This window comes from Homarus americanus, unplaced genomic scaffold (assembly GCF_018991925.1).
Source record: "Homarus americanus isolate GMGI-L3 unplaced genomic scaffold, GMGI_Hamer_2.0 scaffold50281, whole genome shotgun sequence".
Taxonomy (NCBI): domain Eukaryota; kingdom Metazoa; phylum Arthropoda; class Malacostraca; order Decapoda; family Nephropidae; genus Homarus; species Homarus americanus.
Genome location: NW_024742338.1, coordinates 2,489,195 through 2,504,297, shown reverse-complemented (window position 1 = coordinate 2,504,297; position 15,103 = coordinate 2,489,195). Strand labels below are relative to the sequence as shown.

Sequence of the window (15,103 nt, the reverse complement as noted above, 5' to 3'; positions counted from 1 at the left end):
AGATGAAAGATAAGAGCAAGAAGATTAAACACAAAAATACTTATTCTGTATATCAATAGAGAAAGAAAAAGTATATAAACAAACTCAGAGACAGACAAACACGACGTAGTAACTTGTCAATAATAAGAGTAATAATAATAATAAAACTAATAACAACAACAATAATAATAATAAATAATAATAATGACAATAATAATAATAACAACAATAATAACTAATAATACACTCACTGCTGGGCCGTGTACTTTGTGGCCTCTTCAGAGATAAGCGCTATCCTGGAGATGTTCTTGGCCACAACCTTAGTCTTGTGTGACGCTGCCATGAACCACGCTGGCGTCCCTGGCACCTGACGAGCACCTGGAGGCACGGAGAGGGGCGTGAGGGGATGTGTATAGGTTAAAGGTTTAAATATCGTATGTTTGTGTGAGTTATCGTACCTATAAAACTGCAAAAAGGTTCTAAAAACAGCAGAAGTAAAGTATCATATGGATTATGTATATTATTATACCTCGATGGATGAATTTTTTTTATATCTATATGAAAAACTACAACTATCTATAATTTAAAGATAAAAATTATACAACCATCCACTCACCACTGTTGTAGATGGCAGGTTCTATGGAGTCGAACCTCTCGTTGACCGCCAGTGTAGCCTGATGCACCAAGTTCCCCATATCCCGGAAGCTGATGTGTGGCATAGTGACGCGAGGACCTGTGGATGCCAGGCTCGAGTGTCATTCCGTGTACGATATAGACCTATAGAAGTCCGTGTGTGTGTGTGTGTTATGAATCAGTGCCATAATGTGTCATATATATTTTCCTTCATACAAAATAATGGTTATGGTTAAGAGAATGTGTTTTTAATAAGTTCTTTCACCCCATCTTTATCAATCTATCTACCTCTCTCTTTCTCTCTCACCTGAAGGTATGGGTTCAATATCAACAGGCAGAGGGAAGCCAGAGGTACCCAGGGGTATCTGCTGGATGGACCTCTCCTGACGGTGAGCTGAGTCCGACAGCTGCGTCTCCTCCAGCAGCTTCAACACGGCCGGATCAGCCACCTCCATGCCCAGGATCACCACACCCACACACACCACCACCCACGCCCATACTGCCGCCGCCCGTGATCTGGAGAGATAGGGAGAGAAAAGATTTGATTAGTACCGGCGTTTGTGTGATGGTGATGATGATGATGATGATGACGATGATGATGATGATGATGGTGATGATTAGAAGAATTAGAATCATCATTTATTACAACAATAATAAAAACAACAACAACAATAATAACAATAATACATACCCAGTAAAATTATCACACAGGTTTACAATTTGATAAGCACGCACAGTATATAAACCACAGGGATATATATATATATATATATATATATATATATATATATATATATATATATATATATATATATATATAGTTCAGTGTAAATATAAACAACGCAGGAGGTACTGGTATATTGGTGTGTGTGTAATCCGTGGAAGTGTACAGTTTCCTTTGTGGCGAGATGAACAACACAAATCAAGTTCTATTTGTCACCGATGTCAACAGAGCCTTGAAGCATAGACGGATTTATGACTTCCGGATCCTCACGAAAGGCAACATAAAACAGCTGATCCTCGTAAAAAGCGTGCCAAGGATGGAACGTCGCGTCGGGGGAGAGAGAGAGAGGGTAGGGGGGTACACAGATGTATAGAGATATATGAAAAGACAAAATGAGTCAGATAGATGCATGGCTAGAGAGAGAGAGCCAGAAAACAACCTCCGAATGGCAAAGTTACACAAGATAGTCCCTTCACAAAAAAGTAAAACACACCGCAGCAGATGACCGCCCCTGTGAACAACCATAAACTGAGAGAGCGAGAGAGTTAATCGGGTCATTCAATTTGGTGGTTGCGGACCGTCTAGCCTCCGAACCTTCACCCTCCCCGACCTATACACTCTAGGGAAAAAAAAAGATAAATATTTTTTTCTTCTCAGCTGAAGTGAAATTACACTGGTTTAAGTTTCATCATCTGAATCACTCAAGACAATTTTTAAGTTAGTTGGTTGACTCGTATAAATAACGACACACACAAACAATACACAAACACACATACAGATACACACACATAATAATTATAATAATAATAATGGATGCCCCTCGAAATCGAGGATGGCCGGTCCTAGAGCCTAAGCGTGAATCTGTTTAAGGTGAAGCTGTCGTCAACACAACAACCACACCCCAAGACCTAAGTTAACGAGTTGCATGGCCCAGTGTCAGGTAACAGTCCGAGAATACCAGACAATTCGCCAACTGGACTGGATTACCCCGGAACACGATCCGCAAATCGATTAACATTCAGGTTCCCAATTACTGCTGGGTAGACAAGAGACAAATGGCGTAAAGAAACTTGCCCATAGTTTCACCCTGCTCGGTGATCGAATCTGGATCCACTCCCTTGCGAGGCGAGCATGCTGACCATTACACCACAGACATATAGTATTGATTCAGTATCATCTACCTATAACTATTTATTTACTTATCAGCGTGGGTGAGTATATTGTAAAACTTATTAAGTAGGTAAGGAGGGCGACCAGGTATAGTAAATCTGCCTCACTTGTTTATTGTATCTACGGTGTACCTAAAGGCTTGTGTTCCGATTGGCTGGCTCACCAGGCTGTATCATCTTAAACACACGCTCTAGAAGCGAGGTGGCGATCTGATTGGTCGGAAGCATACCTTCCAGTGAAGCAATGCCCCATAATCCATCTTAGTTGCTAGGGTGCCAAGTTTCAAGATAGTGATAATAAATAAGACAATTTAAATATTCTCCGGTAAAAATTACTTCAGCTAACTAGCATAATGAAGACATCATATGCACTTAATTTGATAATAACGATAAAAACGAGTCGGGCTTATGTAATATTAACAATACAAACTTAATTTAAGGAATATGTGGCACCAGCGCGACCGTTACCAATGTCTGCTACTTTCTCCCTCGGATGAAATTCCTCGCGGGTAAAAAAAAAAATCCTAACCCTCACCAGCCACTAAGAGTGAAATTCCTCACATTAAGACAATAGAGATCTCTGCCTTACGTGTACCTACTGAACGGGATGATTAAAAGTATTATGAGTTTAAATTTAAAGAATTTCATGAGTGTGGTGAGGTTTGCAGAGACGTGAACGGGCGGCCATGACGGGGTATTGACATATGTACACTGGACGCTTTATTTTCTGTTGTTAATTTTACTACTGCAGTTCTATTCGGTTCCTCACAACCTTATATCAACAACTCCTTTATAGACTGAAATGAACAGACACTTCAACAATTAAAAACATTAATAATATAAATACTGTATAGAGTAATTTGACATTTTCTTTGTATATTTAAGGGCAGACTTATGTAATATATCGTGACACCACATAAGTATAATTAACACATATAAGAAGCCTGTTTTAACCAGTTATACCAAGGTTAAAGGAAGTCATTACCTCAGTAAATAAGGTAACCAATTTCGTGTTTAAGATAATGATATAAAAATCAGAGTGAAAACACCCACTGTAAAATTAGGTATAAAATGTTATAACCTGATCCGAGGATTAAATTTTAAACTCGCCCTATTATGATTCCACTTACACACTTAATAAGCACAGACACGCACTTAGCAAAGCCTGTTTATAAGTAGAGTAGTAATCATAATGCATGTCACCGTAACTTAGCCCTCGATGCTGCACACAGGAGGAACGAGAACAAGATAAGGGCATACGGGGAGAGAATTCAAAACGTTGATCAAGGCAGCTTCACTCCTCTAGTGTTCACAACCTCTGGTGGGATGGGACCAATTGCAAGATGCTTCTACGCCAGACTCGCGGAGGTGCTATGCGAACAGAAGCAGCAGCCCAGATGTTATGTTACAGCCTGGATGAGATGTCGACTGTCTTTCTCCTGAGGTCGGCTTTGCTCTGCCTCAGGGGAACGAGAGCATCGGCCCCAAAGCCGACAACTGCTGCAGATATTGACTATGAGGCAACAGTCACTGAATGCCGCATAGATCTGCGGCTCAACTAACTCAACACAGCTATGGTAGCTACTTATGTATTAGGATATTTAATTTTAAGGTAATAAAATGGCGGCGAAGATGTGGCTATAGTGGTAGGCTGGAGGCCACGTTTAAATCATAAGTTAGTAGCCTCACCGATCTATTTACTATCAACGTAACTGTTTAACAATGATAATAATCGACAAATATGGTGTGTGAGTGTTTTTGTAAGTACACTACCAAATACGGGAAAAGCTTTATAAACGTATCTTAAGAGGACCTTGGTGTGCTACTTACAATAATGTACTTATCTGAACACGTTCGTCAAAGTAATGTAACTAGAATTCAAGCTAAGCTAACTTAACCTAACCCAAACTGGAGCATATGTTACATTAATCCTTAGACTGACACACGTCGGAGCAATGAGACTTTCACTGTTTTAATAATGCTCAGCTATGACAAGCATCGTATAGCGAGCGAAGTGAGTATTAATGCCCTGTTAGTATATATATATAATTGTATATATATATAATTGTATATATCAAATTTAACCTACTTTTTGTACACACCAACTTAAGGAAAGGTTATTTACATGCACTAGTGTATACAGATTATAGTTGTGGTGTGAATGTTAATGTATATAGAACATTTGGTCTAATATTGTAAAACAAATAATGTCTCGGTGAAAACAGGTTAATGGAATGTGTCACAGTTGGTGAGATTCTTGAGGCTACGCGCTGTTATTTAAGTACGGTTTAATTCATCTTGTTATAATACGTTATATATTATAGTTATATCATGAATTACAGTATATTAGACATTCGGTTAGTTATAATTTTAGATTATTTTAAGTTTGTTATTTATCATTGGTGGAGAGAGAGAGAGAGAGAGGGAGCGTGTTTCGTAATCAGCTGATGGGTGTTAAAATGGCTGGAAAGATACAACAGGTGGTGGGAGTAATCAGTTCACGGATATAAACACAAGGAGAGGAGAAATCCCACGTGTGATGAGCGATCAGCTGTTACATGTAAGTATTGCAAGTAAGAGACAACAAGTAGGGTCGGTAACCCGCTGATTTTGTAAACACAGAGAGTGAGGAACTATGGGATGAGTAGTATTAAGTTGTTGACTGTAAACACGGGAAGGTCACCACGTGTAGCTTGACCGATCAGCTGATAAGTGTAAACGTACAGAGAATGACGTCACTTGTTCATCAGCTGACAGAAAGATTTGTCTGATTTTAGTTCATGTCTCTCTCTCCACACAAACAGTGAAACACATACACACAAACACACGTACAAAAGAGAGAGAGAGATTTTTTTTAGATTGTCCCCGAGGGGGCTAGCTTATTGGGCACCCCCTTACATCCTGTGCAAGGTGAGGCGAAGAAGCGTTTACAGCGCCCATCTGGGAAGCATGCGTAGTTCATGCTTGCCTTTATGCCTCCTGCATTAAGGGCGTAAAAGCCTGAAGGGTCATGGGTTGTGTCAGCAAGTTACATAAAGAGACAGAATGGTGAGTGTGTGTGGGGGGATTCCCGGTAAAATTTATCTGTTTATGGCAAAGCGTGGCAAATCCCTAATAATGAGAGATGTGTGACCTCCCTCCAACCAACAAGGTAAACAAACAATCCCTCACACACATTAGCACTGGCAGTGATTGGTCAACTGTAATTGGATAGTTAGTGGTGAGTGACGCCAACACTAATGTTTTACCCCTGCAATAGCTGATGAAGGGGTAGTGGGTGAGGGGGGGGGGGAGTGGGATGAAAGAGGGAGACTTACCTTTCGTCTCAGTTAATACATCACATCATTAAACTCGAACAATAAATTAATTCGCCAAATTATTTCTTTCATCCTGTACAATTAATCTAAATATTTAACTGTCTATAATTATTACCCGTGTAGTGTTATTCACTTTTAATCTATTTCTTAACATATTTAATTTGTTTGTTTTCAGTTCGTATTACCTATTTAATCTATATAAATACAGTACCTATTAACTTAAATAACTATCTATTAACCCCCTTATATAATTATTCACCAACGTATATAATTATCCTATTATTTATTGGCCAAGAAATTAATACGATATTTTTCCCCATTATTAAGTGATTCTTGGGTTTAATTGCGCGTATTTATATTTTAAGTAATTAATCACTTCCCTCCTATCCACACATAGCCACCTTCTCCACTCAAACACTCTATCCAGCCACCTTCGACCATCCACTCTCGTCCTACACCACCCATTTAACCCACCCTCACTCTCCCTATCCACCTAGACTACCCACACCACCCACTACCCTTCCACATACCCACCCACCACACTCCTAGCCACCCAGCATACCCATACCCACCCACCACACCCCTAGCAACCCACCGCCACCCAGCAGACGTCCTTGTCTTGGGGCGGCCTGCAAGAGCGCCTAGTACAGTGTTACCCAATCTCGTCAGCGCCACACCCTCCCTGGCCTCTTGCCTCACTCAGCACAAAAGGTGTTTCTCGTTCTGGTAACACTGAATGAACGAATTTTTCAAAACAGGACGCGTTAATGTGTATAATTGTTAGTAATATAACTGTTAGACATTAGGCGATATATAGATAGACCTTTGTTATAGGTTTTGATGAAAATTAATCTTTCGCCGATTGAATTATATAAATAGTAATGAAATATATATGTATTATATAAATCGTAATGAAATATAAATGTAATGTGTATATATGAGGTATGAATCTGGTGTGTGTGTGTGTCGTCGTCAACCACACATAAGCAACATGTTGATCAACCCAGCACTACACGCCGACCTGTCATCTTGCGGTCACTGACTCTGCCACACACCGCCAAATCACTAAATTTACTCTCATTTATTGTCAACTGAGCTTTTCATTCGTGGAATTCGTGTATACTGATTCACTCTTACGAATATTATTTGACTGTTGATTTTATATCGTATTAGTGGTTAAATAAAACGGACAAGATAAAAAAAGGTAACTGGTAAATTAAAGAGGCCCTGTTGTGTCGTTTACAAGTAGGTTGGCCATAAATCGTCAGACCAACACAAGACATTCATAAAATACGATATATAAGTCTTATAAAATGTTTGGGCTTCAGAAGAAATACCTTATATGTTCGTGCCAGCATGAGTACAGGTTGAAGATATGACCGCAAAACCCAACTATGTGTACACAAAAAAGTCAACAATGTAGGAGCCAAGGCCGACGATGAGCAGCTCGGGGCAGGCATGAACTAGAGCAAGGTCGTGAAACGTCGACCTAACGCTTGCTTCATATGTTAATTATAAAGTAATTGATCACGCATATTGGCACTTTTGGAATTCTACTTTCACTTTGTACATATTTAAATGATTTTGTCTATGATATGATCTCTTCGTCAGGCTCAAAGGAGAAACGATTGCGCAAAGTCGCTAGAATGTGAACTGCAATTAAGATGTTATACTTTCGACTAGCCAACACCTGAGCTTCAACAAGCGGGGGAGGGAGAGAGGGGGGGATACCGAACCATTTCATATTCTCTCCACCCCCCTCCTCCTCCCCCCCCCCTTATAATACCTCACATTTTATCCCTCCCTCAACCTTAGTTTAGCGGGGGTGGATAGCTCGGCCTTCCTCTCCCTTTCCCTTAGTGGCGAGTGCTCATGAGATCTTACGCGGAGGCCCAGATGTTGCCTCCACCTCCCACTCACCCCTCCCCCTCTCTCTTCCTTCTCCTTCACCACCCAATAACAACATCCCCGACATCATTTGTATTCATTTTTTCACGGTCGATGCTACGGTGAATGTAGAACTTGTGGGACGTATCAAACATTTGGACTTTTTCGGACTTGAGGCTTTTTTTTCATTAAGTCTTGGACGTTTTGGACTCAGTCGAAAAAAGTTTGGAAGGAGGTACTTAAGGATTAATATTCCAAGGTCAAATGAGTAGATTTTTGTATTGTAGCTGTGAACAGTTTGGTCCCTATCAACTTTACTGAGGAAGCGCGCGCGCATATGCACACACACATTACACCTCTACACACACACACACACACACACCACATACACACGCAAGCACTACACCACACACACACACACAAAATATACCTCCACATACGCACGCAAGCACTGCACCTACATACACACACACACACACACACACACACTACACCCCCCCACACACACACAATCTGAAATATCAAACCTTTGTCTTTCACTTCAGAGGAGAGAGAGAGAGAGAGAGAGACCGAATAACCTTGACAGAAAATTGAGAACAGTATTACGTCACCAGGAGCCACATGACCACATCAGGACAAGGAAAGGTCTGGTGATTCTTGTACGATAACTTGGTAGAACTACATGACCCGCTGCCAGACGAATAAACAAACTTATACTATTTCTTAACCCAAACCTCTCATGCCAATACGGGTATACCCAGTACGCTAACCTTGGCAATACACCCCCCCCCCTTCCTATCCCCACACTATCAGACGAACGACGAATAATACAGATGTCGATATATTTTAACAGTCTAACATCTTTCAAATACATTATAATTACATCAGGGGGATTTGGGGGTGGAGATGAGGGGTGGGGGGTGAAGGTAAGGGGGTGGGGGGGAGGATTACCTTGACAGAATGACCTACAGTAATACAAACATATATATATCAATTCTTAAGCGTTTTAAATTTATAGTGTCACTGTATTTCCGGTACTATCACCTTGACGGTATAACACGGCAACAGAGAGAGACAAACACAGCTTAAGAGGGTATGTATAATGACTGTATCTCAGGTGTAAAGAGTGTTGATACAGTTATACAGTCATACATAACTTAACAGGTGTAAAGAGTGTTGATACAGTTATACAGTCATACATAACTTAACAGGTATGTATAATGACTGTATCTCAGGTGTAAAGAGTGTTGATACAGTTATACAGTCATACATAACTTAACAGGTATGTATAATGACTGTATCTCAGGTGTAAAGAGTGTTTATACAGTTATACAGTCATACATAACTTAACAGGTATGTATAATGACTGTATCTCAGGTGTAAGGAGTGTTGATACAGTTATACAGTCATACATAACTTAACAGGTATGTATAATGACTGTATCTCAGGTGTAAGGAGTGTTGATACAGTTATAAGAACATAAGAACATAAGAAAATAAGGAGTCTGCAATAGGCCGGTTGGCCTGTGCATGGCAGCTCCTGTCGAGAGTTACTACCACTCTCTATCATCCATGAATCTATCTAGCCTCCTTTTGAAACTTTCCAGAGTTCCCGCACTTACTACAAAGTTGCTAAGCTTGTTCCACTCGTCCACCACCCTATTTGTGAACCTGCTCGGATATTATAAGAACTTTATCTATATCCCCTTTATTGATTCCTTTCACCCACTTAAATACTTCTATCATATCTCCCCGCACTCTTCGTCTTTCTAGGGAATGCAAGTTAAGTTTCTTTAACCTATCCTGATATGGAAGGTTTCTAAGTCCCTGAATCATTTTTGTCATTCTTCGCTGCACCGACTCTAGTGAATTTATATTCATTCTATAATAGGGGCACCAGAACTGAACCGCATAATCGAGGTGCGACCTAACTAGCGCAAGATATAGTTGCAATAAGACCTCTGCACAGTTATACAGTCATACATAACTTAACAGGTATGTATAATGACTGTATCTCAGGTGTAAGGAGTGTTGATACACCTGGACGTTTATTCTCTTATCTCCTTATCATCTCTTCACACACACACACACACACACACTATGTCACGACAGCATAGACCCAACCCTGATTAGAGAGGGTTACCGGACCACCTGGAGATTAGACACCCCAGTTTATTTCACCTTCAGATAGAAAACACCCTAATATTAACCTAACCTGACCTAAATTAACCAAATCTAACCTAACCTTACCTTACTAAATCTAACCAAATGTAACCAAAGCTAATCTAAATTAACCAAATCTAACATAAACTAATTTGACTTAACAATAATTACCTAAACCTAACCTAGCCTAAACAAACTTAACCTAACCATACCTAGCCGTACGACATGTTTTCCTTCCCCAAACAAAGGTACACCCCCCCTCTTATCCCCGCTGCCAGACGTAATACATGTTGACATCAGTGAGGTGACGCCATCATTAACCCTCATTAACGTCAACACAGGTGGGACAATATCCTTCCTTACACCTGTGTTATATTGTCATCACGGGTACAGGTGTTTTGGTACAGGTGCTTTAATTTACGTTCTACGGTGCTTGATGTAAACACCTGTCATAACACTCATTAAACACCTGTTCTTACCACTCATTACACACCTGTCATACCACTCATTAAACATCTGTTCTTACCACTCGTTAAACACCTGTCATACCACTCATTAAACACCTGTCATACCACTCATTAAACACCTGTCCTACCATTGATTAAACACCTGTCCCACCACTCATTAAACACCTGTCCTACCACTCATTAAACACCTGTCCTACCACTAATTTTTGCCACCAGACTGATATTAAAACTGTCACGTGTCACTTGTTAACAGGAGTATGGTGACAGGTGTTTGAGGTGTATGGTGACAATAAGTGTATAGTGATGTATATAGGGTGTAGTGAGGTGACCTGACTGACGATGTGGTGTAGTATGGTGTGGTTTAGCGTGGTATGGTGTTGTAGAGTCATGTGACATAGTGTTGTGTGGTGTGACGTGGTATGGTGAGGTGTAGTGTGATGTGACGTGGTATAGTGTAATGTGCCGTTGTGTGGTGAGGTGTTGCGCCACAGGAAACACAGCGTTCCTTCCACCCCCCTGATGAGCTCCTGAAGGGGGAACTACCGTACCTTAATTTTTTTTGTCCAAGTTAACGGTCGAAGGATATTACTTGAACATTTCTGAGTATTTTGATGGGTTTGTGTGTATGTTTCCCTGTCATATATATCTATACACATACCTATTTATACAGTACATCTATACACATACATAGATTATACATATTACTTACATGGGAAATTACTGAAGAAAAATTAATAGTTATTTTAATTCTTTTCCATTTCTACTTTTTCATCCTAGGCTCGACCCACATCACTGGCCTTATCGTCTACCCACCCACCCACACACACACACACACACACACACACACACACACACCCACCCACCCACTCACCCACCCACCCACCCACACACACACACACACACACACACACACACACACACACACACACCCACACACACACACACACACACACACACACACACACACACACACACACACACACACACACACACACACCACACCACACACACACACACACGCACACACACACACAAGCAGCAGCGGTCATCTAAAAGTAACAGAGGTGAGTGTGTTGGCTCACCTCCTTCAGCTCAAGACACTATTGGTCCAGGCCACAACAACACACACGATCCAGTTCCTTATTTGAACTCCTCCTGTGGTTCCTCCCTGATGCTCACTTGTTTGTCGTGTCACTTATTAGCATCGACGATCCTGCTCTAAACTCTTCTTCTTTTTCTCTCTCCGTTCCTCCTCCTACTGCTTTTCCTTCTTCTCTTCGATGGTCAGTCGTGTCTGATCTCACTCGCAAGGGGGTTGGAACCTGTTCTTGAGCCCCGTTTGTGTATCCGTATCTGATGTTCATCTCTTTTTTTTACTGGTGTCCATTTAGGAACTGGATCCCCCTCTGGATCTTACTTATTTGGGGCACCAGATCCTAGCGGGGTGAATAATGTTCTTGAACCCTAGGAAGTTTCTTCTCTGATGCTCACTTGTTTTTATAATCATTTATTTACGTGTTGGACCCCATTCTAAACTGTTCTACAATATATAAGTCTCTCACACAGATATTTGCAGCGTTAATTAAAAGAGAGTTGGATCCTGTTCCTGAGGCCCTCTGAGGCACCTTATCCGTTGTCCAGATGTGTTTTTTTCTTTTTTAGTCATTTATTAAATGGATCGAATCCCTTTCTAAACTGTTCTACATTATCGTAACTCTAAACATAGTTACTTGTGGGATCACGTAGAAGAGAGTTGAATATTATTTTTCAAGCCCCCCTGATCCCTTCCTCTCTCCGATGCTCCTTTTTTTTCTAGCAGCCATCCACTAATGGGTTTGGATCCTCTTCTGAACCCTCGTCCTTGTCCTTATCTTGATGATCAACTCACACGCGGTCTGACTCGTCTCTTTACCATCGAATCATTATGTTTTTTCTCCTGTCCAGATTCTATTAACCTTCTTACCGTCTCAGAGCAGCGAGATGGTGGATATTGTTAGCCACTGGAGCTACCTGGGCACACACACTGTCCCTCTAACCTACACCGACTTACCCCACAAGATGTAGCTGAGGTGTAGATGGGAGGGTGTAGGTGGGAGTGAAGGATGTTGGTGGGAGAGAAGGAAGTTGGTGTAGGTGGGGGTGTAGATGGGAGGGTGTAGATGGGGGTGTAGGTGGGAGTGAAGGATGTTGGTGGGAGAGAAGGATGTTGGTGTAGGTGGGGGGTGATGGGAAGGTGTAGATGGGGTGTAGGTGGGAGTGAAGGATGTTGGTGGGAGAGAAGGAAGTTGGTGTAGGTGGGGTGTAGATGGGAGGTGTAGATGGGGGTGTAGGTGGGAGTGAAGGATGTTGGTGGGAGAGAAGGAAGTTGGTGTAGGTGGGGGTGTAGATGGGAGGGTGTAGATGGGGGTGTAGGTGGGAGTGAAGGATGTTGGTGGGAGAGAAGGAAGTTGGTGTAGGTGGGGGTGTAGATGGGAGGGTGTAGATGGGGTGTAGGTGGGAGTGAAGGATGTTGGTGGGAGAGAGAAGGAGTTGGTGTAGGTGGGGGGTGTAGATGGGAGGGTGTAGATGGGGGGTGTAGGTGGGAGTGAAGGATGTTGGTGGGAGAAGGATGTTGGTGGGAGAGAAGGATGTTGGTGTAGGTGGGGTGTAGATGGGAGGTGTAGATGGGAGTGAAGGATGTTGGTGGGAGAAGGATGTTGGTGGGAGAGAAGGATGTTGGTGGAGAGAAGGATGTTGGTGTAGGTGGGGGTGTAGATGGGAGGGTGTAGGTGGGAGTGAAGGATGTTGGTGGGAGAGAAGGATGTTGGTGTAGGTGGGGGTGTAGGTGGGAGTGAAGGATGTTGGTGGGAGTGAAGGATGTTGGTGGGAGAAGGATGTTGGTGGGAGAGAAGGATGTTGGTGTGGTGGGGTTAGATGGGGGTGTAGGTGGGGTGAAGGATGTTGGTGGGGATGTTGGTGTAGGTGGGGGTGTAGATGGGAGGTGTAGGTGGGAGTGAAGGATGTTGGTGGAGAGAAGGATGTTGGTGTAGGTGGGGGTGTAGATGGGAGGGTGTAGATGGGGGTGTAGGTGGGAGTGAAGGATGTTGGTGGGAGAGAAGGATGTTGGTGTAGGTGGGGGTGTAGATGGGGGTGTAGTGGGAGTGAAGGATGTTGGTGGGAGAGAAGGATGTTGGTGTAGGTGGGGGTGTAGATGGGGTGGGATGTTGGTGGGAGAGGAGGATGTTGGTGTAGGTGGGGGTGTAGATGGGAGGGTGTAGGTGGGGTGTAGGTGGGAGGTGTAGGGTGGGAGGGTGAAGGATGTTGGTGGGAGAGAAGGATGTTGGTGTAGGTGGGGGTGTAGATGGGAGGGGGTAGATGGGGGTGAAGGCTGTTGGTATAGATACAGGTGTAGGTGTGGCCCGACAATGTGGAGCAGGTGGGAGGTGTGACACACACTAGCCCAAAAAGGTAGGCTACACTGTGTGGTAACTCAGGTGCTGGGTCAATCCACCACCACTACACACCCACACACTCTCCCCCATTATCTGGGTACGACAAGGGGTGTGGTGTAGTGGTGTGATGGTGTAGTGATGGTGTAGTGGTGGAGTAGTAGTGGTAAAGTGTGGTGGTATGGTGTGGCAGTGGTGTAGTGATGGTGTGGTGTGGTAGTGGTGATGGTGTACTAGTGGTAATATAGTGTGGCTCTCTCTCTCTCTCTCAAGTTCCTCAGTTAACATATTTTCGTTTAATATAAATCTTCACTTTTATGGCAGATAAATAATACCAGCAGAAAACAGGCACAGGTGAACAGGTCTTGTGCACAGGTAATAATAAAGATATTAATAATAATAATAATAATAATAATAATAATAATAATAATAATAACGACAATAATAATAATAATAAAAATAATAACAAATAACAGCAACGAACAACAACAATAACAACCACACGAGATGTCTCTTTCACATATCTCACAAACGTACCATAAAGAGATGATTAAGAAGAGATAGACAGTTATCTCTCAAGGAAATACCCCCATTGGAGATGTTTCCTCTATCTCTCCCTCTCTCTACACACACAACAAAGAGAGCCAACAACCGCAGCACCAGCAACCAGACAGAGTTAAAACACACACACCAACACACACACACGCACACACACACACACACACACACACACAAGGGGTAGTGTATAGAAGGTCCCAGAGAAGATACCTCCCCCCTCCAGGTAGATGATGCCCCCCTCCCACAGGTGTTCCAAGAGCATGGTGACTATGCTACTCACCTGTACTGATATAATGAGGTCTATCTTTAACAGCATGGAGTCTCGCCCTTCTCTCTTCCCCCTCCCCTCTTTACCCGACCTGTCCCCCTCCGCTATCCAACTTCAATTACCCCCCTATCCCCCCTTCTCTTAATCTAAAACCCTATCCCCCTCCCCTACCCACCTCCATCTCCCTTCTAAACCCACTATCCATCCCTACTCCTTCCCTTTTTACCACCCACCTACCCACCTCCCCCTACCTACCTCCCCTACCCACCTCCCCCTACCCACCTCCCCCCTACCACCTCCCCTACCCATAACTATCACTGAGGTGTGGCGTAAGTATCTGTAGGACACCGTAAAGACATTGGTTGGACTAGACGACGTTGGGTATCAGTAAACCTAGATTATCTCAGGGAGGGAGGGAGGAGGTGGGGTAAAGATCACTATATTTGGATCACATGAAGATTAGCCCACACATTTTATTTGATCTGATGATTAAACACCCTAACCTAACTTA

At 42.6% G+C, this 15,103-nt stretch overlaps 1 protein-coding gene across 4 annotated transcripts in view; it reads right to left on the bottom strand.

The window, feature by feature from the left end:
* LOC121876775 overlaps positions 1 to 15,103 on the bottom strand; it is a 74,904-nt gene that overhangs the window by 22,344 nt on the left and 37,457 nt on the right. For 3 of the 4 annotated variants that reach the window (XM_042382157.1, XM_042382158.1, XM_042382160.1), the window contains exons 2-4: positions 920 to 1,128; positions 596 to 712; positions 231 to 357 (exon numbers count right to left, since the gene is read on the bottom strand). In XM_042382157.1, the coding sequence (XP_042238091.1) occupies positions 231 to 357; positions 596 to 712; positions 920 to 1,128 (453 nt within the window). Of the gene's footprint in view, positions 1 to 230; positions 358 to 595; positions 713 to 919; positions 1,129 to 7,159; positions 7,280 to 15,103 lie in introns of those variants that run through there. The other variant, XM_042382159.1, reaches the window with a different exon arrangement.